General features: G+C 32.9%; 1 protein-coding gene across 5 annotated transcripts; it reads right to left on the reverse strand.

Annotated features, from left to right (window-relative positions):
- Positions 1-26,065, reverse strand: LOC143344597 (trans-1,2-dihydrobenzene-1,2-diol dehydrogenase). Of its 5 annotated transcripts, none has more exons than XR_013080114.1 (7): positions 25,801-26,052; positions 11,431-11,632; positions 5,988-6,279; positions 5,052-5,452; positions 1,304-1,524; positions 975-1,195; positions 1-191 (listed from the first exon to the last, which is right to left on the reverse strand). XR_013080114.1 is itself a non-coding variant. In XM_076770781.1 (5 exons), exons 2-5 carry the CDS (start codon positions 11,630-11,632, stop codon positions 88-90), a joined length of 999 nt encoding a protein of 332 aa, XP_076626896.1. In that variant the 5' UTR covers positions 25,917-26,065; the 3' UTR covers positions 1-87. The 5 variants fall into 5 exon arrangements, 2 of the variants coding, with proteins under 2 accessions (XP_076626896.1, XP_076626895.1); XR_013080113.1 differs by having other exon boundaries at positions 1,270-1,524; XR_013080112.1 differs by having other exon boundaries at positions 975-1,524.
- Positions 26,066-26,871: the final 806 nt, after the last annotated feature.

Raw genomic sequence — 26,871 nt, forward strand, 5'->3', positions numbered from 1 at the left:
TATGAATTGAAAGTAAATTTACACATTTATTATTGAATTCTGTTTAGTACATTTTGGTAGTACAATCCAGTTTTTATATGTCATATTTTAATCCTCAGGATATACAACACCGACTTGCTTTCTAATCTCGTCCTCTAATTGAGCAATAAGTAATGAATCATTGTGTGAAACTTTCTGGCTCTCGATCATACCTAAAATGTATAATAAGAAAAATTAATACAAACAATATTTTAAAGGCTCTCTATAGAATTGTTTGTAATTATGATCAAGTAAAAATATGGAAATGAAATTAAAATTATCAGTACAGTACTGCTTGCTTTTGCATCTGCAGTTCAGGACCGGCCATAAACGCTTATGTAGGGTAGTGAATTTCACGAATTCAACTGAGAGAAGGAAAGAGAATGAGTGTGAGCGAAATACAAATATGTAACTGGCACGTGCTGAAGCGTCAGTGTCAGTTGTCTTATATTTCACAACTGAGCTCACTCAGAACTGTTTGACTTCCAAGAATTGGTAGGGATAGCAATGGACGCTAAAGTAGGCAAAAGTGCGGACGCCAAAGCAGATAGTAGTGTATTTTACAATATTCATTACAATATTATGAGTAAATTAAACATATTATGCAGAGTATTGCGTTTAGCTTGACCACTTTAAATATCTTTGTTAGTGTCAAGCAGTCAACCATACAAAGACTTTAACAGAAGAACATGGATTCAACTGAAAATATTGGAAAGGCTCACAAACTTGTCTACGGAGCAAGAAATAGCTTTCATGGTGGATTGGAATCGTCAGCTACTCACCATGTAGGGAAAAATGGACCTAGAATAGAGCATACAGACAGGGGCAGATTGGATAAACGCGCGGATAATTAACCGGAAAACAATGGATGTAGACGAGACTGGCGTTCGTATGTCTGTCTTAGTTGTTTTCAATTGCAAGACAAGGAAAAATATAAAAATGCAACGGCAACGCACCGCTCGTATGACCCTAGGCCTAAGCCCATTGCGACAATGTCTGAAGTTGTCAGATATCCCCCACATGTCGTCTGGTCTCCTACTACCCCTTGGCGATGAGGCTAGCGGGGGGTATTGACTAGTGACTGTTAACGTAGATCGTGGATAGTAAAATCATCACATCCCTTTCAGCTGTAGGGATACTTGATTTTTAATTACGACTGGGCGGAGAAACGATGATACTGGGTACGAAGAAATGTAGTATTATTCTTTTTGCGCTGGGATTCAGTATGTTCGTCAAACTTTCAGCTCTTACCAGTTCAGAGTAACTGACCCCCCACCCCCCGTACCTTCCTTCAAATCCCAACAACAGCTCCCTTTCGACCATCTAAGTCATAGTGTACTGAAATAAGAGTACTGTCGGGCGGTGACACTGGTCATACCGTCTATACTTATAGTTAGATCTACCGATGAGTCCAACTCTATTTCACTTTGTCTCTGTTTTCTTGGGAATTAAATTTGTTGTGGGTAACAGAGAAGTGGTGAAGGGAAGGCTCCAGAGTAGCCGGCTCTAGATAGGTAAAAACACAGGAGATTGTTTGTAAAGCTGTTTTGAATCAATGATGACTTTAGTTAGGTAAACTTTGAAAGTGCCCCGTGCAGGTACAGTGGCTCACGAAAGTATTCGAACGTTTACATATGCAAACTTGAATGGCTGAAATAATGTACATTAAAGTAATTTGCTGAAACAAGTAGATGTCAATAGGAAGACGGAAGTCTTAAGATTATGCCAGTAAAATTTGAAAAGGATTCAACAACGTAAAGAGGAGTTATGATACATTTATTAAAAACACGCATGGTAAACGACTCATAAAAGTATTCGAATGCTACATGTATTATTAAATTATTTAATATTAATATTTTGTTGGACCACCTTTAGCAGCTATAATGTCTCTTAGCCGACGTTCCATACTAGAAACCAATGATTTTGTAAAACTACACTCAATGGAGTTCCATATTTCTATAATTTTATTTTTCAGTGTTTGCTTTGATGTTATTTGAAATTTATTTAATCTTTTTCCGATTTCAGCTCATAAATTTTCAATCGGATTTACGTCTGAACTTTGCGGTGGAGTAATTAACATGTGTGGTGTGTTATAGACGATCCATTCTTTTACAATTCTAGCAGTATGCTTCAGATCTTTATCTTGTTGGAAGTGGAAATCTTCCAATAATCCTAGTTTACTGGCACTTTCTTTAAGATTATTCTTTAAAATATTTAAATACTTATATTTATCAAGTATTCCGTCAATAAATATTAAATTTCCGGTGCCACTGGCAGTAATACTCCCCCATACCATAACCGATCCATCTCCGTGTTTCATTGTTTGATGCAAATGTCGAATTTCCAATTCTGTATTTGGTTTTCTCCACACATAATTTTGACTATCTGAGCCAAAAATATTAAACTTTGCACCGAATGTAAACATCATTGCTAAATGAAAATATTGGTACGTTCACTTGATGTTAGGATATTGTTTCAGTAACAGTAACGTAAAAGTGTGCACAATAGTATTTAAAATGAACACCAAAACGTCTGAAAAGTGTGAAAGAGAAATAATATTATGATTGCACGAGGACGGCAAATCGTCTAACGAGATTGCCGGGATTGCGAACAGAAGTAAGTCTGCAATACATTATATCATAAAAAAGTCAAAGAATGAGGAAACACTTGCAAACGAAGCTCGATCAGATGGACCAAAGAAATAGACTGGAAGAGAGGAGAAATAAAATAGAATCCTACTATATCCGCTCCTCAACTCGCAAATATGGTAGCTGATATGTTTCATAAAGAAGTTCACCCGGAATTATGTCGACGAATCTTACGAAACGATGATTTTCATGTCAGAGTACCGCGAAAGAAGCCATATATTAATACAGTAAATTGTAAAAAAAGATTGACTTTTGCGAAAACCTACATTAATAAAGATAATTCTTTTTGGGATAAAGTCATCTTTTCGGACGAGTCAAAGTTTAATATTTTTGGTTCAGATGGTAAAAATTATGTGTGGAGAAAACCAAATACAGAATTGGAAATTCGACATTTGCATCAAACAATGAAACACGGAGGTGGATCGGTCATGATATGGGGGTGTATGGCTGTCAGTGGCACCGGAAATTTAATATTTTTTGACGAAATACTTGATAAATATAAGTATTTAAATATTTTAAAGAATAATGGCAATTCTGTATTTAGTTTTCTCCACACATAATTTTTACCATCGGAGCCAAAAATATTAAACTTTGACTTCGTCCGAAAAGATGACTTTATCCCAAAAAGAATTATCTTTATTAATGTAGGTTTTCGCAAAAGTCAATCTTTTTTTACGATTTACTGCATTAATACATGTTTTTGTTCGGCCACCCCTGGGAAAAATTTTAATGGGGGATTCTAGAGGCCAAAATAAAACGAAAATCAGGAATACCAATTTGTTAATTGAAGCTTCGTTAAAAAGTTATTAATGTTTAAAGTACCGCCCAAACTGAATTTTTTTCTCGAAAATGCGCAAGATTTCGAGGGTATGTCTATTCACCAAAAATGATTGTAATTGACCCCCACAACTAACAATATTTTTTCCAAAACGAATTGAAATTTTTTTTTCTGTCGAAAAATTTCACACCTCGAATTTTTTTCTAGAAAGTGGGTAGAATTTCGAGGGTATGTCTATTCACAAAAAATGATTGTAATTGACTCCCGCAATCGAAAATAATTTATCCCGAACGATTTGAAATTTTTTTTTTTCGTCGAAAAATTTAGGTACCTAATTAGATTTTCGGTAAGGAATTTTTTTCTCGAAAGTGCGTTGGATTTCGGGGGTATGTGTAATGACCAAAAATGCTTGTAATTGACCCCTGTAATTAAATATAATTTTTTTAGAATGATTTGAAAATTTTTTTTTCCGTCGAAAAATTTCACAATTTCTCGAATTTTTTTCTAGAAAGTGGGTAGAATTTCGAGGGTGTGTCTATTCACCAAAAATGATTGTGATTGACCCCCGCAATCGAAAATAATTTTTCCAGAACGATTTGAAATTGTTGAATTTAATTGTTAATAACTTTTTAACGAAACCTCCATCAACAAATTGGTATTCTTGATTTTCGTCTTATTTTGATCTCTAGAATTCCCCATTAAAATTTTTCCCAGGGGTGGCCGAACACCCTGTATATGGCTTCTTTCGCGGTACTCTGCCATGAAAATCATTGTTTCGTAAGATTCGTCGACATAATTCCGGGTGAACTTCTTTATGAAACATATCAGCTACCATATTTGCGAGTTGAGGAGCGGATATAGTAGGATTCTATTTTATTTCTCCTCTCTTCCAGTCAATTTCTTTGGTCGACCTGATCGAGCTTTGTTTGCAAGTTGTTCCCTCATTCTTTGACTTTCTTATGATATAATGTATTGCAGACTTGCTTCTGTTCACAATCCCGGCAATCTCGTTATACGATTTGCCGTCCTCATGCAATCGTAATATTATTTCTCTTTCACACTTTTTGGTTTTAGACGTTTTGGTGTTCATTTTAAATACTATTGTGCACACTTTTACGTTACTGTTACTGAAACGATATCCTAACATCAAGTGAACGTACCAATACTTTCATTTAGCAATGATGTTTACATTCGGTGCAAAGGAAGATGAAAAACTATCAACAGTGTTACAGCATTCGAATACTTTTATGAGTCGCTTACCATGCTTGTTTCTAATAAATGTATCATAACTCCTCTTTACTTTGTTGAATCCTTTTCAAATTTTACTGGCATAATCTTAAGACTTCCATCTTCTTATTGACATCTACTTGTTTCAGCAAATTACTTTAATGTACATTATTTCGGCCATTCAAGTTTGCATGTGTAAGCGTTCGAATACTTTCGTGAGCCACATATATTACTCAACACCTAACCACCGGTGATGATAACTACCGCCAACGCTCAAAATTAGATAGTATAGCGCATCTGGCGGGGCGCACATGTGTGAGTAGTAAGCACTTAATTTCAGGATCTACCTCGTACATAATTATATTTTATATTTACGATACCTTTTAAAATGCACTTGCGGGCTTCTTCAGCTTCGTATCTCAATCCAGCACTATTAGTAAAATTGAATTTATGGCCACCCTCTGGGAGAGGTACATCGACTACAGTACCACTAGGGAGTGATACTGTCGTAGGGCACCAAAATTGCGGAATTGTTATTATCCCTTTTGTTCCAAATATATAAGCTTCGTTTGGTAAAAAAGTCAGGGAACTGGTGGTTATAGTTGCAGTACGATTGTCCTTGTAATAGAAATTTGCAGATACAAATTTATCGATGCCTTCTTCATTTAAACAACCACTAGCTCGTACAGAATGAGGTACATCATCGTTAAATATGAAACGGACGAACTGTATTGCATATACACCCAAGTCTAATATTGTACCACCTCCTAATTCTTTTTTCCTAAACAGAAAAAAAATAAATTTTTTTATATGGTAGGTTTGTCTTTAACGTGCTAAAAAACTAGGTAAAAGAGACACATGCCCTTTCTTGACAAATAACAGAGTCTTCTAATAGAAAATAGGAGGAATAAATATGTAGACGAGAACGTTTTGAAGATTCTATTGGAATAAAACTCGCATTAAACAATTAGAAAGAATCATCTCAATCTACCATTTATCGACAACTGAAAAAACTAGAAATAGTCATAAAGTAATTTAACAGAGACAAACGCACAAAAGCATAATAAAAACAGTTATAGCAGCATTGTACGTTGAATAATTGACTAGAGAATAAGAAAAATTGAAAGACCAGCACTCGTCGATCTAAAGGACGTTGTGCTTTTTCATTTCGATGCTAAACCATGTATGGCAACAGTCACCCAAGAAACAATTTTGGAATTAGGACGATCCGTTTTACCTCATAATTTATACATATATTTTACACGTTTAATGAAATAGATCACAGAATAAACGTAAAATAAATGTTGCAAACGTACATAAGTCTTTCCACTTCCGTTAAATCGAATCCAAAAGTTACCATAACTTGGTGAACTTCTCCGATACTTCCAGAGTCAATCTCTTTTCTAACAGCTTCATATACAGGAAAACATCTACTCCAAATACCTTCCATCAAAAATAGTTTCTTCTGCTTCGCTAAATTAATTAATTCCGTTGCTTGTTTTAAATTCATACATAAAGGCTTTTCGCACAAAACATGTTTTCCATGATTCAACATTAATTTTGCAATCTCAAAATGTTGAGGGTTTAACGCTCCGATATATACAATATCTGTAACAAAGAATAAGCACAAAATGTATAATAAAATATTTTCCATATAATATTTAGCAATTTTATAAAATATTTATGTAAATCATGCTATTTCAACTAAAGAAAAAATGTTCTCTTCTACTTATTACACTCTGATGAACGAATACATTTCTTCAAGTATCTTCGAGTTTTAATTTTTTTGGTACAAATAAATACACCATATAGTTGTCGATATTTCTAGTGCTAAATGTAATTAACACTAAAAAGACTGAAACTTAGTATACATATACCTATATTGCCCAAAAGCAGTCAAAATGACTGCATTGTGTTTAAAATTAATTTTTAATATTTTTTATATTATTTACAGTCATACAACAAGTTATTAGTAAGTATTAAAAATAAAAAAAATTTACTTCATTTGGAAAAAAAAATAATTTATGCATTATTGTTTGTACATTTTAAGCAAATGAAAGTGGAAATCTTTTTATGTGTACATCTTCCGCAAACATACTTTTGACATTTTTCACATATATTATTTGTTTTGTTATTGTGGCAAAGTCGTACTTGACAAATTTTTCGTTTGTTAGAATATGCTGTATTTGATGATGTTGCAGTTGATCTTTGTGGGTCTTCATGTTCTGATGAATTTTTCTGTCTTGCAACTCTGTAATCGGAGGAAAGCTATTCTGCTAATTGAAACAAGAACTGTTTTTATTGTATTTGTATTCCTGTCGTTTCTTTGTAAAGGATCCGAGCATTTATAGCAGCCAAGTCTAAAATATTGATAAATATTTGGGGGGGCCATCTACGAGAACTAGATTTCATTGTATATTTTCTGGCCATTTGATCCGTCATATCAACTCCAAATTTTGTTTTGTTATGAAATTGAATACAGTCCGGTAACATTTTTTTATTACTTTTATCAATTTTCACAATTGATATATACAGGGTGTTCTGCCACCCCTAGGAAAAATTTTAATCTGGGATTCTACAGGCCAAAATAAGACGAAAATCAAGAATACCAATTTCTTGACTGAGGCTTCGTTAAAAAGTTGTTAACAAAATTAAATTAAAAAATTTTAAATCGTTTTGAAAAAATTATTTTCGGTTGCGGGGGTCAATTACAATTATTTTTGGTCATTAGACATAACCTCGAAATCTTACCCACTTTCGAGAAAAAAATTCGAGTAGGTACTAAAATTTTTAGCCGAAACTAAAAAATTTCAAATCATTTTAAAAAAATTATTTTCGGTTGCAAAGGTCGATTACAATCATGTTTGGTCATTACACATACCTCCGAAATCGTACGCATTTTCGAGAAAAAAATTCCTTACTGAAAATCTAATCAGGTGCCTAAATTTTTCGTCGAAAAAAAAAAAATTTCAAATCGTTTTGAAAAAATTATTTTCGGTTGCGGGGGGCAATTACAATTATTTTTGGTCATTAGACATAACCTCGAAATCCTACCCACTTCCTAGAAAAAAATTCGAGAAGGTGTGAAATTTTTCGACGAAATTAAAGTATTTCAAATCGTTCTGAAAAAATATTGTTAGCTGTGGGGGTCAATTACAATCATTTTTGGTCAATAGACATAACCTCGAAAACTTGCACATTTTCGAGAAAAAAATTCAGTACGGGCGGAACTTTAAACGCTAATAACTTTTTAACGAAGCCTCCATCAACAAATTGGTATTCTTGATTTTCGTCTTATTTTGGCCTCTAGAATCCCTTATTAAAATTTTTCCCAGGGGTGGCCGAACACCCTGTACAGTGGGTGTCAGTTAAAATCGTACACCGTGATATGTACATACTAGATATCCGCTTGAAAAACATTGTTATTAATGCATTTACTATGAAAATATTTTAGATATAGATATACTAATATGTTTTTATTTAATACACGATGGCTATAAATGAAAATCTTTATTTGTAATCATGGAATTAAACATATTTAAAAATAACGTACTGAAATGACCAGTCACTAAAAATCTTACAAGTTGGTACGACTGTAATTATTCGGGGAATACCCCATGTTTTTGATATGTAGTGTTGGTAGCCCTTTGTTTCCTTTATCATTCTAATGTTTTAATAAGCAAACTCCACAAATTAGTGTGCACTGGATGTAAAATAATAAAAATGAAACAAAATTCTATTGAAGATCAAAACTTGGTTATTTATCAATATAAAAATAAGAAAAGTTATAATGAAATTTCTCAAATTATAAACAGAAGCAGAAGTACAATCCAATATAGTATACGTTCAACTTTCTTGGTCACTATCACCGGAGTCATATGCATACGCTCAATTTTGTTGGTAATTATTATCAGTCTTACAGGTCCATGTATTTAAAATTATATGAAATAGTCTGGTTCGGCCTGTCATAAACCGGAGATTAAAACATCAGGCACCTTGAGATCTTACCAGCTAAGTGCGGTTGAACGATAAAATAATTAAACTGTACCACTGGTATGAAAGGATCAAGGTGCCGTGATGATCAGTGGCAGAACGGAATGTTTACGTTAGATTAGGAAATGTAGATAACTATATTCATTTTCCAATCATTTTCCAACGGTCATACCATCAACATCATCAAGAAAAGCTCAAAAACGTTGCATCGTTTGTTTAGCTCAAAAGAATAGAAGAGAAACAATTTATCAGTGTGAAAATTGTGCAGTGGCTTTATGCATTCAACATTTCAAATACTATCATACTGCCCAAAATAACTAATCAACATTTCCGCCATTATCAGTAATATACATGTATATGGACGTAATGCCCGTATTTGCAATTTATTTGTACTGAAATATGAAGTTTTTTTACTTGTAGTCATTTTTGTACTTAAATATAATAAAAAAAAAATTGGCGATAAAGGCCATTTTCTCATATTTCATTATGATGCAAATGGGTTAAATATTTGTGAGTGGAATTAAAATGTTCTCTGCAAAAACATAGACAAACCTCCAAAAAAATGTTAAAAAATATATTAATTCTTTTATACTTCTATAAAATAAATACTTCTTAAATACTTCTATAATTCTATATACTTTTCTGAAAAATAATACATTTTTATATAAACAGTATACAGGATGGGGCAGTATCTATTAGCACCATAGATATCTTCGAAACTATAAGTTTCACAGAAATATTTGCTAAAGTAAATTGCACAGTACGAAGGGCGCTATTGGGTGGCGATAATAGTTTTTTTGCAGGTGGAGGTACTTCGGACATTTCAAGGTCACATCCATTTTTTTAAATGGATCGGTATGTTTTTGCTTCCGTATCACGATAGAGGATCTTAAAACGAGTTCAACGACCTATTACACAAGGTCATCGAAGGTCATAGAAAGTAGAGAAAGGCGATAATACTTACGGTTTTGGTAGTAAATGAAACATGTTTATAGTAGGTGTTCGAAATGATGACCATCACTGTCAATGCACCGTTGGATTCTTTTTACGATTGATTGACTTGCAAATCTTACAGCGTCAGAACTTATTGATGCACAGGCTGCAATAATTCGCTGTTGCATATCGTGAGATGTAGTTGGTACTTCTTTGTACACTTTCTCTTTCAGTGTTCCCCACAGAAAGAAATCTAAAGGTGTTATGTCTGGTGAACGAGCTGGCCACGATATTGGATTCGAAATTTTTCATCGAGTTCCCTTCGCGCAATCGATGAATAATGTGCTGGGCATCCATCATGTTGATACCACATGGTTTGTCGTGTAAATAAAGGTAACTCTTCTGGCAAAAGACCCAATGTATCCTTAATAAAATTAGCATAGACGTTGCCATTGAAATTTCCATTGATAAAATAAGATCCAATAATTTGATCACCTATGATACCGCGCCATACATTCACAGACCATTGTTTTTGATGTTCAACCTGTCGCAGCCAATGTGGATTTTCCGCTGCCCATAAATGCACGTTATGCAAATTAACATTCCTGTGATTTGTGAATGTTGCTTGATCAGTAAATAAAACGGTATTAAAAAAAAGCTCATTGTTTTGAATCTGACGTATAGCCCATCGAGAAAACTCAACGCGATTCATGAAGTCGTTCCCATGCAATTCTTGGTGAAGACTAACGTGATGTGACGGTGCAAAATGCGAAGTACGCTCCTCCTACTAATGCCAGATTCGCGTTCAATTTGTCGCCAACTAATATGAGAATTTCTAGAGCACACCGATTTCCATTTCTTCGTTAATTACTCGTTTCTGGCGTTCACTTTTACGAACACTTAAACTACCGGTTTGCCTAAGTTTATCATACACATTTTTAAATGTTTGACGCGAAGGCTGAGACCGATGTGGATATCGTTCAGCATACAAGTTTGTCGCCCTTACAGAATTTTGTTGGCATTCGCCATAAATAAGAAGCGTATCAACCTGCTCTTGAAACGGATACATCGTGCCGGATTGACCGATTTATCGATACTAATCTTATGATGTTTATCTTACTCTACAAACTATTAAAGTGTCCTTCAAGCAGTGTTTATTCTCAGTGAAGTAAACGGTAAGCATTACGCATTCCTCTACTGTTGACAATACGTATGTTTCATTTACTACCAAAACCGTAAGTATTATCGCCTTTCTCTACTTTCTATGACCTTCAATGACCTTGTGTAATAGGTCGTTGAACTCGTTTTAAGATCCTCTATCGTGATACGGAAGCAAAAACATACCGATCCATTTAAAAAAATGGATGTGACCTTGAAATGTCCGAAGTACCTCCACCTGTAAAAAAACTATTATCGCCACCCAATAGCGCCCTTTGTACTGTGCAATTTACTTTAGCAAACATTTCTGTGAAACTTATAGTTTCCAAGATATCTGAGGTGCTAATAGTTACTGCCCCACCCTGTATAATTCCCTAATTAACTGTGACCTAATTTGAAATACAAATTAAGGTTTATACTAGTATAAATTATAATAGATAATTATGAATGTAATATTAATTAAATAAAGAAAATATGTTATACTCATAAGGTGGGCGGGTACGTTTAAACGCATTTCGTTTCCGACGAATGGACTTGATGAAAAGAAGAAAGATACTGTACATACACTGTATGTCGTTCTTCTTTTTATCAGTCGTATTTGTTAAATATGTAACGCGTCTAAACGAATAATATAAATCGACCATTAACTGTATCTAAATACCCGATATGACTTACCAATGTCTTTGTTCTCAGCTAATTTTGTATAACTGTCATAAGCTTCTTTAATTTTGTGTAAGTTAGTAAAGGCTTGAGCTCGTGACAAATCCCTTGCAGCCGCAGCAACAACCACATGTTCAGATTCTGGTAATGTCCTTAAAGCCGTTACGAAATCATGAGATATTTTCCCAACGCTTACAATACCCCATTTAGTAGCCATCTGAAATAAAAGAAATTAATTAATTAACTAAAAGTTACAGGCTATTTTATAGTATATATACAGGGTGTTCGGCCATCCCTGGGGAAAATTTTAATAGGGGATTCTGGAGGCCAAAATAAGACGAAAATCAAGAATACCAATTTGTTGATAGAGACTTTATTAAAAAGTTATTGACGTTTAAAGTATGTCTATTCACCAAAAATTGTTGTAATTGACTCCTGTAACTAAATATAATTTTTTTAGTATGATATGAAATTTTTTAATTTCGTCGAAAAATTTCACACCTTCTCGAATTTTTTTCTCGAAAGTGGGTAGGATTTCGGGGGTATGTCTACCCACCAAAAATGATTGTAATTGACTCCCACATCCGAAAATAATTTTTCCAGAACGATTTGAAATTTTTTTTTTTTCGTCGAAAAAAAGCAACTAATAAGATTTTCGGTAAGGAATTTTTTTCTCGAAAGGGGGTAGGATTTCGAGGGTATGTGTAATGACCAAAAATGCTTGTAATTGACCCTTGTAATAAAATATAATTTTTTTAGAATGATTTGAAATTTTTTTTTCCCGACGAAAAATTTCACACCTCGAATTTTTTCCTACAAAGTGGGTAGGATTTCAAGGGTATGTGTAATGACCAAAAATGATTGTAATTGACTCCCATATCCAAAAATAATTTTTCCAGAACGATTTGAAATTTTTTTTTTTTTCGTCGAAAAGAGGCAACTAATAAGATTTTCGGTAAGGAATTTTTTTCTCGAAAGGGGGTAGGATTTCGAGGGTATCTATAATGACCAAAAATGATTGTAATTAATCTCTGTAACTAAATATAATTTTTTTAGTATGATTTGAAATTTTTTAATTTCGTCGAAAAATTTCATACCTCGAATTTTTTTCTCCAAACTGGGTAGGATTTCCGAGGTATATCTTTTCATAAGAAATGATTATAATCAACCCTTGCAATTGGAAATAATTATTCCAGAACGATTTGAAACTTTTCACATTTCGCCGAAAAATTTAGGCACCTACCCCCTATCGATTTTTCTTAAAAATTCGTTTTTGATTTTTAATAATTTCGCTTGACGTCCTACAGAAAAGTTGTTTAACACTTTTTTTGTAGGTACCTATGGGCTCTACTTCAGAAAAAAGTTTCAGTGAAATATATTCACTATTATAGGAGTTATGGCTGTTTGAAAATTGGACCATTTTTCTTGGGTTTTTCTCATTTTGCTGGATGAAGGACCAACTTTTCGAATATTTTTGCGATTTGTACATATTCTCCACCAAAATACGCGTAGTTTGCTTTTTTAAACATTAAAATCGTCTAACCCGTTCAGAAGTTATGACGTTTTAAAGATTCGCATGAAAATATTTCTGGCCAGAAATTAGATTTTCGGTAAGGAATTCTTTTCTCGAAAATGGTTAGGATTTCGAGGCTATGTCTATTAACCAAAAATTATTATAATTGGTCCCTGCAATCAAAAATAATTTTTTTAGAACGATTTAAAATTTTTTAATTTTGTTGAAAAATTTCACACCTGCTCGAATTTTTTTTTCCAAACTGGGTAGGATTTCCGGGGTATATCTATTCATTAAAAATGATTATAATCGACCCTTGCAATCAGAAATAATTTTTTTAGAACGATTTGAAAAATTTTTTTTTTCACCGAGAAATTTCACCACCTACCCGAATTTTTTTCTCGAAGGAGGGTAGGATTTCGGGGATATGTGTATTTATCAAAAATGATTATAATTGACCCCCGCAACCGAATATTATTTTTCCAGAACGATTTGAAATTTTTTTTTTTCATCGAAAAAAGGCAACTAATAAGATTTTCGGTAAGGAATTTTTTTCTCGAAAGGGAGTAGGATTTCGAAAGTATGTATAATGACCAAAAATGATTGTAATTGACCCCTGTAACTAAATATAATTTTTTTAGTATGATTTAAAATTTTTTAATTTCGTCGAAAAATTTCACACCTTCTCGAATTTTTTTCTCGAAAGTGGGTAGGATTTCGGGGGTATGTCTACCCTCCAAAACTGATTGTAATTGACTCCCACATCCGAAAATAATTTTTACAGAATGATTTGAAATTTTTGAATTTAATTGTTAATAACTTTTTAACGATGCCTCCATCAACAAATTTGTATTCTTGATTTTCATCTTATTTTGGCCTCTAGAATCCCCCATTAAAATTTTTCCCAGGGGTCACCGAACACCCTGTATAATCATGTATTTCATATGTAATGAATTGATAATTGCTAATAAGTAAAATTTAGAATATTTTAACAATAAATTTAAATAAAACTTAAGAAAAGAAGTTAGTAGAAAAACTTGATTTGCAAAATGTAGAATTTTGAACTCAAAACCTGTTAAAATATTTATCACTTTTCATTTTACTTTAGTCCAAAGTAGTACAGGATAGTAAATTTCATTACATTTTGTTTTTGCAATGAGATAATTTTACCTAAAAATCAAATAAGATAAGGAGTTTTAATAGTACTCGATAAAAAAAAAATCAATACATTATTAAACGGTACGTAGTTAATCGAGTGAAAACCCTGTAAGTTCGTTCGATGCAGGCTGTTTATTACATTAGTTAACAACATGTAGAGAATTTTAATTAAAAAAAAAAAACAATTTTCAAATATATTAAAAGAACAATGTTTTAATTTTACTCTAAGTTGTCGACCAAAAGTGTTTTTTTCATTAAAAGGGTACGTGGAAATATGTAATTTCTAATTATCTGTAAGTATCTAATTTGATTAAAAATCATTGAATCTTATTACAGCCTCGACCGTGAATATTGAACTTTAAACGTTAATAACTTTTTAACGAAGCCTCTATCAACAAATTGGTATTCTTGATTTCCGTCTTATTTTGGCCTCTGGAATCCCCCATTAAAATTTTTCCCAGGGTTAGCCGAACACCCTGTATGTGTACAGAATTGCATGGTTAACTTTCACAAGATTTTGGACCCAACAATGAAAGTTATGCGTACGAAAGGACAGTGTATTTTTCTAAAACTGAACTCGAACATTACTCGATAAAGAAAGAGAATGGTTGCAACAGGAAGAAGCGAAATTGAAATAACACGTCGATGTTCGGCACTTCAAAAAGATGCCGCTATGATACAAAGAATAATTTTACTTTCCGAAGTTTTCATGTTATCTTTCTAAAAATAGTATCAATACATACTTAAGATTCTTTTGATTAAAATAAGTTCAAACACGACATAATTATTTATGTTACAATCTGACTAGAAAGTGGTCGTAATCAAGATGACTCAAGAAATTCTTGTTAAAAAAATTGCGTAATCGGAAATTTTTCGAAGAGATTATTTAAAATCTGACAAGTAACGTTTTCTGATATAAAATGGTGACGAACTAAAAGTGCAGAGAAAACATTTGAAATCTCTATCGGATAATTAGGGGAAAACGTGAAAAAGAAATTATGGGTGTGACTATAAATTAACGGAGGTTATTGCAAACTATAAATCAGAATGGTTTGGCCCTTTGGATTAAATCTAGAAACAGTAGATGAACACCTTTCATAATTTAAAAGGTAATATTTGTAATCGTTAAAATATAGAAAAATTTGACCTTGGAGAAAGTGACCAAGGTCAATTTTGCGGCAACTTTTTTTTAACAAATCTTTACCTGTCCTTTCTAATTTTCCTATGCTAGTCATGACTGCTATAGTTTCAAAAAGACTCGGTAGGAATGGTATGGATTTCAAATATAAAATTTTAACTATTAGGTTTTTAATAATTTATGAGTTATTAGTGTGAGAAAGCGATCTATATGTGTTTGATATAAAATAGGTCGTTGAGATGCGCGTCATTCACATCGTTGACGGTTTTGTTTCTTTCGTCTTGGAGACGCCTTCTCGCGACGCTTCTCGTATGTTACGTTTTGATTTGCATTACGAGCTGCAACAGCCTGCTTGCGTTTATTCATATTTATCAAATTATTTCCTGTTATGTTAAATATATTACTTATTTAAACAAATACTGTGTGGTAAATTCTGTCAATTAGATTGGCTATTTTTCATTTCATATACATATTTAGGTTGGATTACAATAGTATATTGCAAATTAACATTTTTGTAAGATTCCACATCGGGGGGGGGGGGGGGGGGTCCACCCGAATCGAGTCATACGCCCCTGTCGTTGCCCCGTCGGGACCGACGCGCGACTGTTTGGCGATGACGAGTTTGCAGTTGTTTCTTCAACGTATAACAACATGTTTTACTTTCCGCGACTACGACATTTATTCGTGTTTTGTATAATTAATAAATCTTGTCTCTAAGTTAACTCCTTTTCATTTCCGAGTCTTCTAACCGGGAGCTGCCCTCCAAACAATTTTTCGGTCAACAAAATTAAAATTTGATATAAAAATACATATTGCGTCGCGAAATATGCCGTTCCATTTACGACAGCAATTTGGCGTTTACACATAGATGCCAGATTCAGCACCCGGTGCGACACTCACATGGCAGATCACGCGAACATGAGCTCGTGGAGTTTCGGAAAGTCGACAAAGGCAAACTGACACATGCCCTCTTTCTCGATTATTCCGAAGCTGCCCGAAGTAATTTCGGTCCGCCTCGTGGGAGGAGAGAGAGAAAGGCTCACATTTGCCTTCTCGCTCTTAACAACTGAAATCCGACCTCCCGTCTACGGCATACGATTTGGAATCTCGAGCCGTGATTTTCGACTGCCCAGGCATTTTTATTTTCCAATCTATGTAGGCGCACATAAGCAAAGTACCCATAATGGAAAAAAAATTTTGTAAAATTTATTTTACGGAAATACACGTTTTAAGACCCCCTGACCATATTTTAATTATTGAAAAAAAAGAAATTTTGTTTATTATTCCCATGTATGAACGTACATATGTATATTAATAATACGATTTTTCAAAATCAAAATTCTTTAAGATTGAAAATTAATAAATTAAAATGAGAGTCCACTCTTTGCCAGTATCGTGCACGCTGTGGTATTTTTCAATATGAAGAGTTCTTATTTTTATAACAAACAACAAAGTAGAATTAATAGTTGCGGAAATTAATTAATAATGATTTTCCTCGATATATTTTGAGTTAACCGTATCAATTTGTTATGACGAACTAAATATTATATGTTTGATTTGGCTTAATTTTGCATAAAAAAATGATTGTATCGATCCATCAAAATTAATAATGTGCACGATACCGCTCAATGGAAACCACAGGAAGGTGGTGGTCTCTTCCATCAGGAAGGAAATGTAAAAAACTGTTATTTAATTATGCAATGTGCAATATTGAAATGTTCAAACTAATGTAATGAAAAAAGAGCTCGTAGATACATTAATTTTTGATTAATGTACATACGAGCTATAGTCACGAGATCCCCACCATCAAACCGTTTAAAAATAAAGGAATAGTGATCCCGTTTGCCAGTGTGATACAAAGTATGGGTTGGATTTTAAATTTGAAAAGGACATAGTCGAATATTTTTTAAGGTACAAAACATAGCGTTTCATTTTAGAACAGTAACATGAGTTAGCAGGTACTATCATAAAACTGTTTTAGCCAGTTATATCCATTTTTACCTGAAGTATAAGGTAAAAAGTACGAGGTACAAGTAAATCGAAATCCGAAAATCATTCACATTATATCAATGTAAATGAAGCGGCCTTTCCATCAGAGTAAAATACAAAATTTTGTAATTTCTGTGAGAACAGAATTTTCATTAGATGTATGTGGTGTTTAAAATTTTTATGTTTTGACTGTTTTTACGAAAAATACCATCCAGATTCATGTACTTCATATATTGAAAATAACACATGTTAAATGTAATTGGTAAATTCAACTTTAAAAAAAAATATTGGAAGATCAGACAAAAATATTATGTCACATTTAGTGTACGATTAAAATATAATTAAAAAAAAAAGACTTCTTTTAGCAGGGTTCGAACCTGCAGAGCAAAAGAAGCTCGAATTGGTAGCCAAATACCTCATCATTCACGCCACGTTAGTTGTTGGTGAATTTGGTTCTATTTCTGAGGATAAGTAGCTGTAATAACTTTAATAATATCTTGCAGTAAAATTTAACCCAAAACCGGGTACCATTTCAACTTTCCCTTGTTAGAACCGAGTTTTCAATTTGTTTTAGCGAAAATCCCAGCCGGTTAAGCTGCTTACTGCTGTTTTTAATTACCAAACATTTATTTCTCAATTAACCCTTTGCGAGTAAAACCATTTTGCACATTATTCTAAAACATTTGTGGTATTCGTTTTCAATGCGATTTAAATAAGCATCTAATGTATAAGATTTCATTTAAGTTTTTCTTTTTTAGAGAAGATAAAAAAAAAGTTTATTTAATTTTATTTACATAAAATTGAATTCTTCCCAAGATTTATATGAAATATTTAAAAGATCTTTTATAAATTACGCCTATGTATCGGAACAACTATGAAACAAGAGATATAATCATTATTATCCATGGGCTGATTATAATCAAAGACTAATCGGACTTTGAAATGAGAACATAAAACTTAAATGTAAAGTTCCATTTAAATTCATTCAGCCATTTATACTCAATCGTATTAATAATATGCATATGTACGCTCATACATGGGTATAATAAAAAAAAATTTCTTTTTTTTCAATAATTAAAATATGATCAGGGGGTCTTAAAACGTGTATTTCCGTAAAATAAATTTTACAAAATTTTTTTTCCATTATGGGTACTTATGTGCACCTACATAGGTCGGAAAGTAAAAATGCCTGGGCAGTCGAGAATCACGGCTCGAGATTCCAAATCGTATGCCGTAGACGGGAGGTCGGATTTCAGTTGTTAAGAGCGAGAAGGCAAATATGAGCCTTTCTCTCTCGACTCTCACGAGGCGGTCCAAAATTACTTCGGGCAGCTTCGGAATAATCGAGAAAGAGGGCATGCGTTAGTTTGCCTTTGTCGATTTTCCGGAACTACACGAGCTCACGTACGCGTGATCTGGCATAGTGTGAGAAAGCACCTTCGGTGCTTTTCTGGCATCTGTGCGTTTACATTAACGCTACAAGCCATTAACGTAAATGGCTTTAACGTAAATATCATAATAGCCGTCATAAAGGGCACGCTCGAGCGAGGGTTTTTCCCGATACAGTATTTTCTCTATACAGGATATTTGGCCACCCCTCAGAAAAATTTTAATGGGGGATTCTAGAAAACAAAATAAGACGAAAATCAAGAATACTAATTTGTTGATGGAGGCTTCGTTAAAAAGTTATTAACGTTTAAAGTTCCGCCCGTACTGAATTTTTTTCTCGAAAATGCGCAAGTGTGGCATCGAACCGCGCGCCAACCGCGAAACGACGCGCGACTAGGTGCGCACGAGTGTGTATGGTTGAGCGAATCGAAAAGTGCGGAAGATGGAATGTTTGTAAACGATTGTATGATTGGTGAGGATGAGGACAGAGAGCATGGCAGAACGAGTGCGAGAGAGATAGAAGATGAGAGGAACGGTAAGCGGTTGAAAGAAGTGTGCCAGAGTTTGAATGATAGCGAGAGTGAACGGTATAGCGAAGAAATTTATTAATAAAGCAGTTGTATTAAATACAAGTAATTCTTTTCAACTCTCGGTCCCCGGGGTTTCAACGCAAGATTTTGGGGGTATGTCTATTCACCAAAAATTATTTCGATAAGGAATTTTTTTTCTCGAAGGTGCGTAGGATTTCGGGGTTATGTGTAATGACAAAAAATGATTGTAATGGACCCCCGCAACCGAAAATAATTTATCCCGAACGATTTGCAATTTTTGAATTTAATTGTTAATAACTTTTTAACGAAGCCTCCACAACAAATTGGTATTCTTGATTTTCATCTTATTTTGGCCTCTAGAATCTCCCCCATTAAAATTTTGGTAATTATTGAGATTAGGTTCTTCCCAACGATTTTGACGAAATTGAAATATCTTGTAGAACTCAGCATTTTGAACAACATTCTCCTATACATACAGGGTGTTCGGCTACCCCTGGGAAAAATTTTAATGGGGGGTTCCAGAGGCCAAAATAAAACGAAAATCACGAACATCAATTTGATGATGGAGGCTTCGTTAAAAAGTTGTTAACAATTAAATTCAAAAATTTCAAATCGTTCTGGAAAAATTATTTTCGGTTGCGAGGGTCAATTACAATCATTTTTGGTGAATAGACATACTCCCGAAGTTCTACCCACTTTCTAGAAAAAAATTCGAAAAGGTGTGAAATTTTTCGACGAAATTAAAATATTTCAAATCGTTCTGAAAAAAATATTATTAGCTGTGGGGGTCAATTACAATTATTTTTGGTCATTATACATACCCCCGAAATCCTGCGCATTTTTTGGGAAAAAATTCAGTACGGGCGGAACTTTAAACGTTAATAACTTTTTAACGAAGCTTCAATTAACAAATTGATATTCTTGATTTTCGTCTTATTTTGACCTCTAGAATCCCCCATTAAAATTTTTCCCATGGGTGGCCGAACACCCTGTACAGTGAGTGCCACTTAAAATCGTTCACCGTGATATAATATTAGATATCCGCTTGAAAAACGTTGTTATTAATGCATTTACTATGAAAATATTTTAGATATAGATATACTAATATGTTTTTATTTAATACACGATGGCTATAAATGAAATACTTTATCTGTAATCATGGAATTAAACATATTTAAAAATAACGTACTGAAATGACCAGTCACTAAAAATCTTACAAGTTGGTACGACTGTAATTATTCGGGGAATACCCCATGTTTTTGAAATGTAGTGCTGGTAGCCCTTTGTTTACTTTATCATTCAAATGTTTTAATGAGCAAACTCCACAAATTAGTGTCCACTGGGTGTAAAATAATAAAAATGAAACAAAATTCTATTGAAGATCAAAACTTGGTTATTTATCAATATAAAAATAAGAAAAGTTATAATGAAATTTCTCAAATTATGAACAGAGGCAGAAGTACAATCCAATATATAATTAAAAGATACAAAGAGTATGCTCGTGTATCGAATAAGTTGAAAACAAGGTCAGATAAAAAATTAAGTACGCGGATGAACGTTGGATTATTAATATTGATAAGAATAATCCTCCTTAATATTGATAAGAATTAATGCTCCGAAGTTGGCTATTGAAGTCGAAAAATATCTACGGGAAAAAGTAAGTGATTCTAATATTCGTAGAGTACTTAGACATAATAAATATCAGGGACGAGTTGCCCGGAACAAACGATACATTAGTCATCAGAACAGAAAGAGAGAAGAGAATTTGCTAGGGAATATTTAAAGGAAGATTTCGGCTTCGTCATTTTTACAGATGAATAAAAATTCAATATACAGGGTGGGGCAGTAACTATTAGCACCTCAGATATCTTGGAAACTATAAGTTTCACAGAAATGTTTGCTAAAGTAAATTGCACAGTACGAAGGGCGCTATTGGGTGGCGATAATAGTTTTTTTGCAGCTGGAGGTACTTCGGACATTTCAAGGTCACATCCATTTTTTTTAATGGATCGGTATGTTTTTGCTTCCGTATCACGATAGAGGATCTTAAAACGAGTTCAACGACCTATTACACAAGGTCATCGAAGGTCATAGAAAGTAGAGAAAGGCGATAATACTTACGGTTTTGGTAGTAAATGAAACATACGTATTGTCAACAGTAGAGGAATGCGTAATGCTTACCGTTTACTTCACTGAGAATAAACACTGCTTGAAGGACACTTTAATAGTTTGCAGAGTAAGATAAACATCATAAGATTAGTATCGATAAATCGGTCAATCCGGCACGATGTATCCGTTTGAAGAGCAGCTTGATATGCTTCTTATTTATGGCGAATGCCAACAAAATTCTGTAAGGGCGACAAACTTGTATGCTGAACGATATCCACATCGGTCTCAGCCTTCGCGTCAAACATTTAAAAATGTGTATGATAAACTTAGGCAAACCGGTAATTTAAGTGTTCGTAAAAGTGAACGCCAGAAACGAGTAATTAACGAAGAAATGGAAATCGGTGTGCTCTAGAAATTCTCATATTAGTTGGCGACAAATTGAACGCGAATCTGGCATTAGTAGGAGGAGCGTACTTCGCATTTTGCACCGTCACATCACGTTAGTCTTCACCAAGAATTGCATGGGAACGACTTCATGAATCGCGTTGAGTTTTCTCGATGGGCTATACATCAGATTCAAAACAATGAGCTTTTTTTTAATACCGTCTTATTTACTGATCAAGCAACATTCGCAAATCACGGGAATGTTAATTTGCATAACGTGCATTTATGGGCAGCGGAAAATCCACATTGGCTGCGACAGGTTGAACATCAAAAACAATGGTCTGTGAATGTATGGTAAGGTATCATAGGTGATCAAATTATTGGACCTTATTTTATCAATGGAAATTTCAATGGCAACGTCTATGCTAATTTTATTAAGGATACATTGGGTCCTTTGCTAGAAGAGTTATCTTTATTTACACGACAAACCATGTGGTATCAACATGATGGATGCCCAGCACATTATTCATCGATTGCGCGAAGGGAACTCGATGAAAAATTTCGAATCCAATATCGTGGGCAGCTCGTTCACCAGACATAACACCTTTAGATTTCTTTCTGTGGTGAACACTGAAAGAGAAAGTGTACAAAGAAGTAGCAACTACACCTCACGATATGCAACAGCGAATTATTGCAGCCTGTGCATCAATAAGTTCTGACGCTGTAAGACTTGCAAGTCAATCAATCGTAAAAAGAATCCAACGGTGTATTGACAGTGATGGGCGTCATTTCGAACACCTACTATAAACATGTTTCATTTACTACCAAAACCGTAAGTATTATCGCCTTTCTCTACTTTCTATGACCTTCGATGACCTTGTGTAATAGGTCGTTGAACTCGTTTTAAGATCCTCTATCGTGATGCGGAAGCAAAAACATACCAATCCATTTAAAAAAATGGATGTGACCTTGAAATGTCCGAAGTACCTCCACCTGTAAAAAAACTATTATCGCCACTCAATAGCGCCCTTTGTACTGTGCAATTTACTTTAGCAAATATTTCTGTGAAACTTATAGTTTCCAAGATATCTGAGGTGCTAATAGTTACTGCCCCACCCTGTATTGTTGCGACGGATTGAAGATGCATCGTTGCGGCAACGTGAAGGCTGTTCCGCAACGATGTGAAGCTGCTCCTACGAACGAGCGGAAGCGAGATCCCGCGCCTTCCGGTTGCTGAGAAACCGGCAACGATTTGAAAGAGGAGAACTACGACAGAACTCGTAGAGAACAGATGTATTTAAAGGATTGTCAATAAAGTTCCTAGTTTGTGTTATAAGTTTGTGGTGTTATTATGAGTTATTTGGAAGAACGCCTCGAAAATAACGGTCTGGAGAAGACCTAATGAAGAAATAAAAATACAAAACCTTCGGCCGACAGTAAAGTTCGGAGGGAAATCTCGAATGATTTAGAGATGCATGTCTGCTGCAGGTGTCGGAAATTTGGTTTTCATTGATGAAAAAATGGGAATTTTAAACACTTTTTATTTTTAAGTGTTCCTACGGTATAATATTTATATCATTCCAAATACTTTGCATGTGATAAATAAATTATATTATTTCGTATTAAAAAAAAAGTTTTTAGTACATTCTTTGCATTTATTACACGTACAAGAAATGAAAATTGCAATAAATACATTTGTATCAATTGCATGACCAATGAAAAGCAACTGTTCCAGTATTCAAATTTCAATGTTCCCATATATAACCATAACTTTTGTAATCTGTTAAAAATGACTTTAGTAATATTTATTGTTATTTATAAAAAATATAACAAAAATATTATTGAGGCCAAAATAAGACGAAAATCAAGAATACCAATTTGTTGATGGAGGCTTCGTTAAAAAGTTGTTAACGTTTAAAGTTCTGCCCTAACTGAATTTTTTTTTCAAAAATGCGCAAGATTTCGGGAGTATGTTCATTCACAAAAAATTATTGTAATTGACCCCCGCAACCGAAAATAATTTTTCCAGAACGATTTGAAATTTTTTTTTTTCGTTGAAATTTAGGCATCTAATTAGATTTTCGGTAAGGAATTTTTTTCTCGAAAGTGCGTGGGATTTCGGGGGTATGTGTAATGACCAAAACTGCTTGTAATTGACCCCTGCAATTAAATATAATTTTTTTAAAATGATTTGAAAATTTCTTTTCCGTCGAAAAATTTTAGCACCTTCTCGAATTTTTTTCTACAATGTGGGTAAAATTTCGAGGGTATGTGTATTCACCAAAAATGATTGTAATTGATCCCCGTAACCGCAAATCATTTTTCCAGAACGATTTGAAAGTTTTGAATTTAATTGTTAATAACTTTTTAACGAAGCCTCCATCAACAAATTGGTATTCTTGATTTTCGTCTTATTTTGGCCTCTAGAATCCCCCAGTAAAATTTTTCCCAAGGGTGGCCGAACACCCTGTATAAAATATAAATGTAATTTCTGTAAATTTTCATCGATAAGTACATAAACAAAGATACGTTTTGTTATTTACACAATTATTGAAAAATAACATTAGTAAAATTCTGTAAATTACTTATATATTATCCATCATATAAAAGTTGATATAGAGTCAAGAGAGATGTATGCAATTTTGTAAATAGAATATCTAATATTTTATTCAAAAAACAGAAAATATATTATTAAACATGATATTTAAGGTCAATAAATACCAAAATATTATAATGTGAGGTTCGTTGTAAATAATTTATTAAAGAGCTGTAAATCTGACAAATAATAGTAACAACAGTAATATTAATAATAATATAAAAAAGTAGCAATTACATATATAAATGCCATATGTTATTTTTAATCTTCAAAAATTTCACCCATATCGTCTATTATTGTACTAGTAGCTATACATGTAAAATAGAATTTAAAAATGATGTATGAATTTGTCAATAATACATATGTTGGATAGATAAATCATTTTATTTGTCGTTATACACCAAGTTCTGTTAATATCGCATCATTTAATAAAAATGGTAGTTTGTTAATCAATATTTGTCTCATAACTATCCTCCATAATTCTCTCATGTACATTTTGATACACTTACAGATGATTAAATGAAATTTTTGAAGATAAAATGTTTGTCACATTGACTCCATCTCATATGTTAACACTACAGACTTAACGTTTATTAATAATTACTGAATTACTGAATTGTTTTATAGCTGAAAATAAAACTTATTTTACATATATCTTAAAAATTATTACTAATATTAAACTTGATGTACTGTGAGGCTTTAAGCTGAAATTAATTGTTATATCTTACAATTAATAAATAATCAAAGTTCTAAAAGCTTATTATTATGTTATATGTACTGTAAATACAGTATATTTGATTTTGATATAAAGGTGTGCAAATTATTACAGTTCATAAAATATTTCACCTATTTGTTTATTTTTTGCAAAAATCTGAGATAGTTGTGGTTTGGTAGACATTTTTGTATTATTCGTTTGTTATTAACCAGATATTACCTTTGAGCATTTGATTATAGTTTTGCCTGTTTCTATTATACCTTCCTTTCTTCTTTCAGTTTCTTTTTGTTATCATAAATTTACGTAACATCTGTTTTACTTTAATATCTATTTAGACCTCAATGAATAGTACTGTATTTGTTGTACTTAAAAGAAATAATTATCATTACCCATTATATTTGAAATTATAGGGAAAATTTAGTAAATTATTACTTAAAAAAGTAATCTGAACAGAATGTCTTCTTAAGTATCAATTGCAAAACATGTTACAAAGTATCATGACCCTTTCCCCCCTTTTAAAAAAGATTATTCCTACGATCGTTTACCTTCAATGTTCCATATGTTAATAGAAAATAATGTACAAGTAATTCCTAAATGTTATAAATTTTGTATTATCTACTCACATTGGAAAACGTTTTCTGTGTAAAGAAAAAATGTTAAGATATTTAACAAACCGTTATTTATAAAAAAAAAACTGCTATCACTTATTTTTTATAATATGAATATAATAACTTACACACCTCTAGAAGTTTCTATTACAACAAACAATTTACAATTGAATAATATCAAATTAATACTATTTTTATATTAAATATAATTAAAAAATAAATTATGATAACTTACAATGTTTACGAACGTAGAGTGAATTATAAAAGTTGTTTCACTTGATCCCTATGGTCTTTTGTGCTGTACACGACAGAGCACTCTTAAAGATAATATACTCTTGACTTTCAACTCACCTTCGTGCAAACTGTTTCCTCTAATCTCTTTATCACACATCTTTAGAATTATTATTATCTTCTCCGATAAAATATATAAATTATATATTACTATGGATGTGTGTAGAGATAAAGTTATCAAATATTTTACGAAAGGAAAATAAGACAATTTCTAGAATAAAAAACTTACTAAAATAGAACATTGTACGCCATCTACCAGGTTTCTATGAACTACAGAATCATTTTAATTCACTGTTTTTTTCATATTATATATATTTCATTTCATATAACCTTACTATTTCATTATTATGAAGGAATTTAAAAAAAAGGCGAAAGATTTATGCATAAAACGAAAGAAAATGATTGTAAACAATCGTAAAATAATGCATTATGTGATAAACGGTATTTTATACTTACTATGTACTACTTGTATTTAGTATATATGGGACGTAAAGAAATAATGTACTACTAATTTCCTTTAACATTTCTAGTTTTTAATATTAGAACCAATTAAACTCTATAGAGTAATTAATATGAAGAATATCATTATACAGGGTGTTCGGCCACACTGGGAAAAATTTTAATGGGAGATTCTAGAGGCCAAAATAAGACGAAAATCAAGAATAACAATTTGTTGGTGGAGGCTTCGTTAAAAAGTTATTAACAATTAAATTAAAAAATTTCAAATCGTTTTGGAAAAATTATTTTCGGTTGCGGAGGTCAATTACAATCATTTTTGGAGGGTAAACATACCCTCGAAATCCTACCCACTTTCTAGAAAAAAATTCGAGAAGGTGCTGAAATTTTTCGACGAAAAAATAAAATTTCAAATCGTTCTGGAAAAATTATTTTCGGTTGCGGGGGTCAATTTCAATCATTTTTGGTGAATAGACATAACTTCGAAATTCTACCCACTGTCTAGAAAAAAATTCGAAAAGGTGTGAAATTTCTTTAACTTCTGAACAGATTGGACGAT

Source organism: Colletes latitarsis, chromosome 8 (genome assembly GCF_051014445.1).
Source record: "Colletes latitarsis isolate SP2378_abdomen chromosome 8, iyColLati1, whole genome shotgun sequence".
Classification (NCBI taxonomy): Eukaryota; Metazoa; Arthropoda; class Insecta; order Hymenoptera; family Colletidae; genus Colletes; species Colletes latitarsis.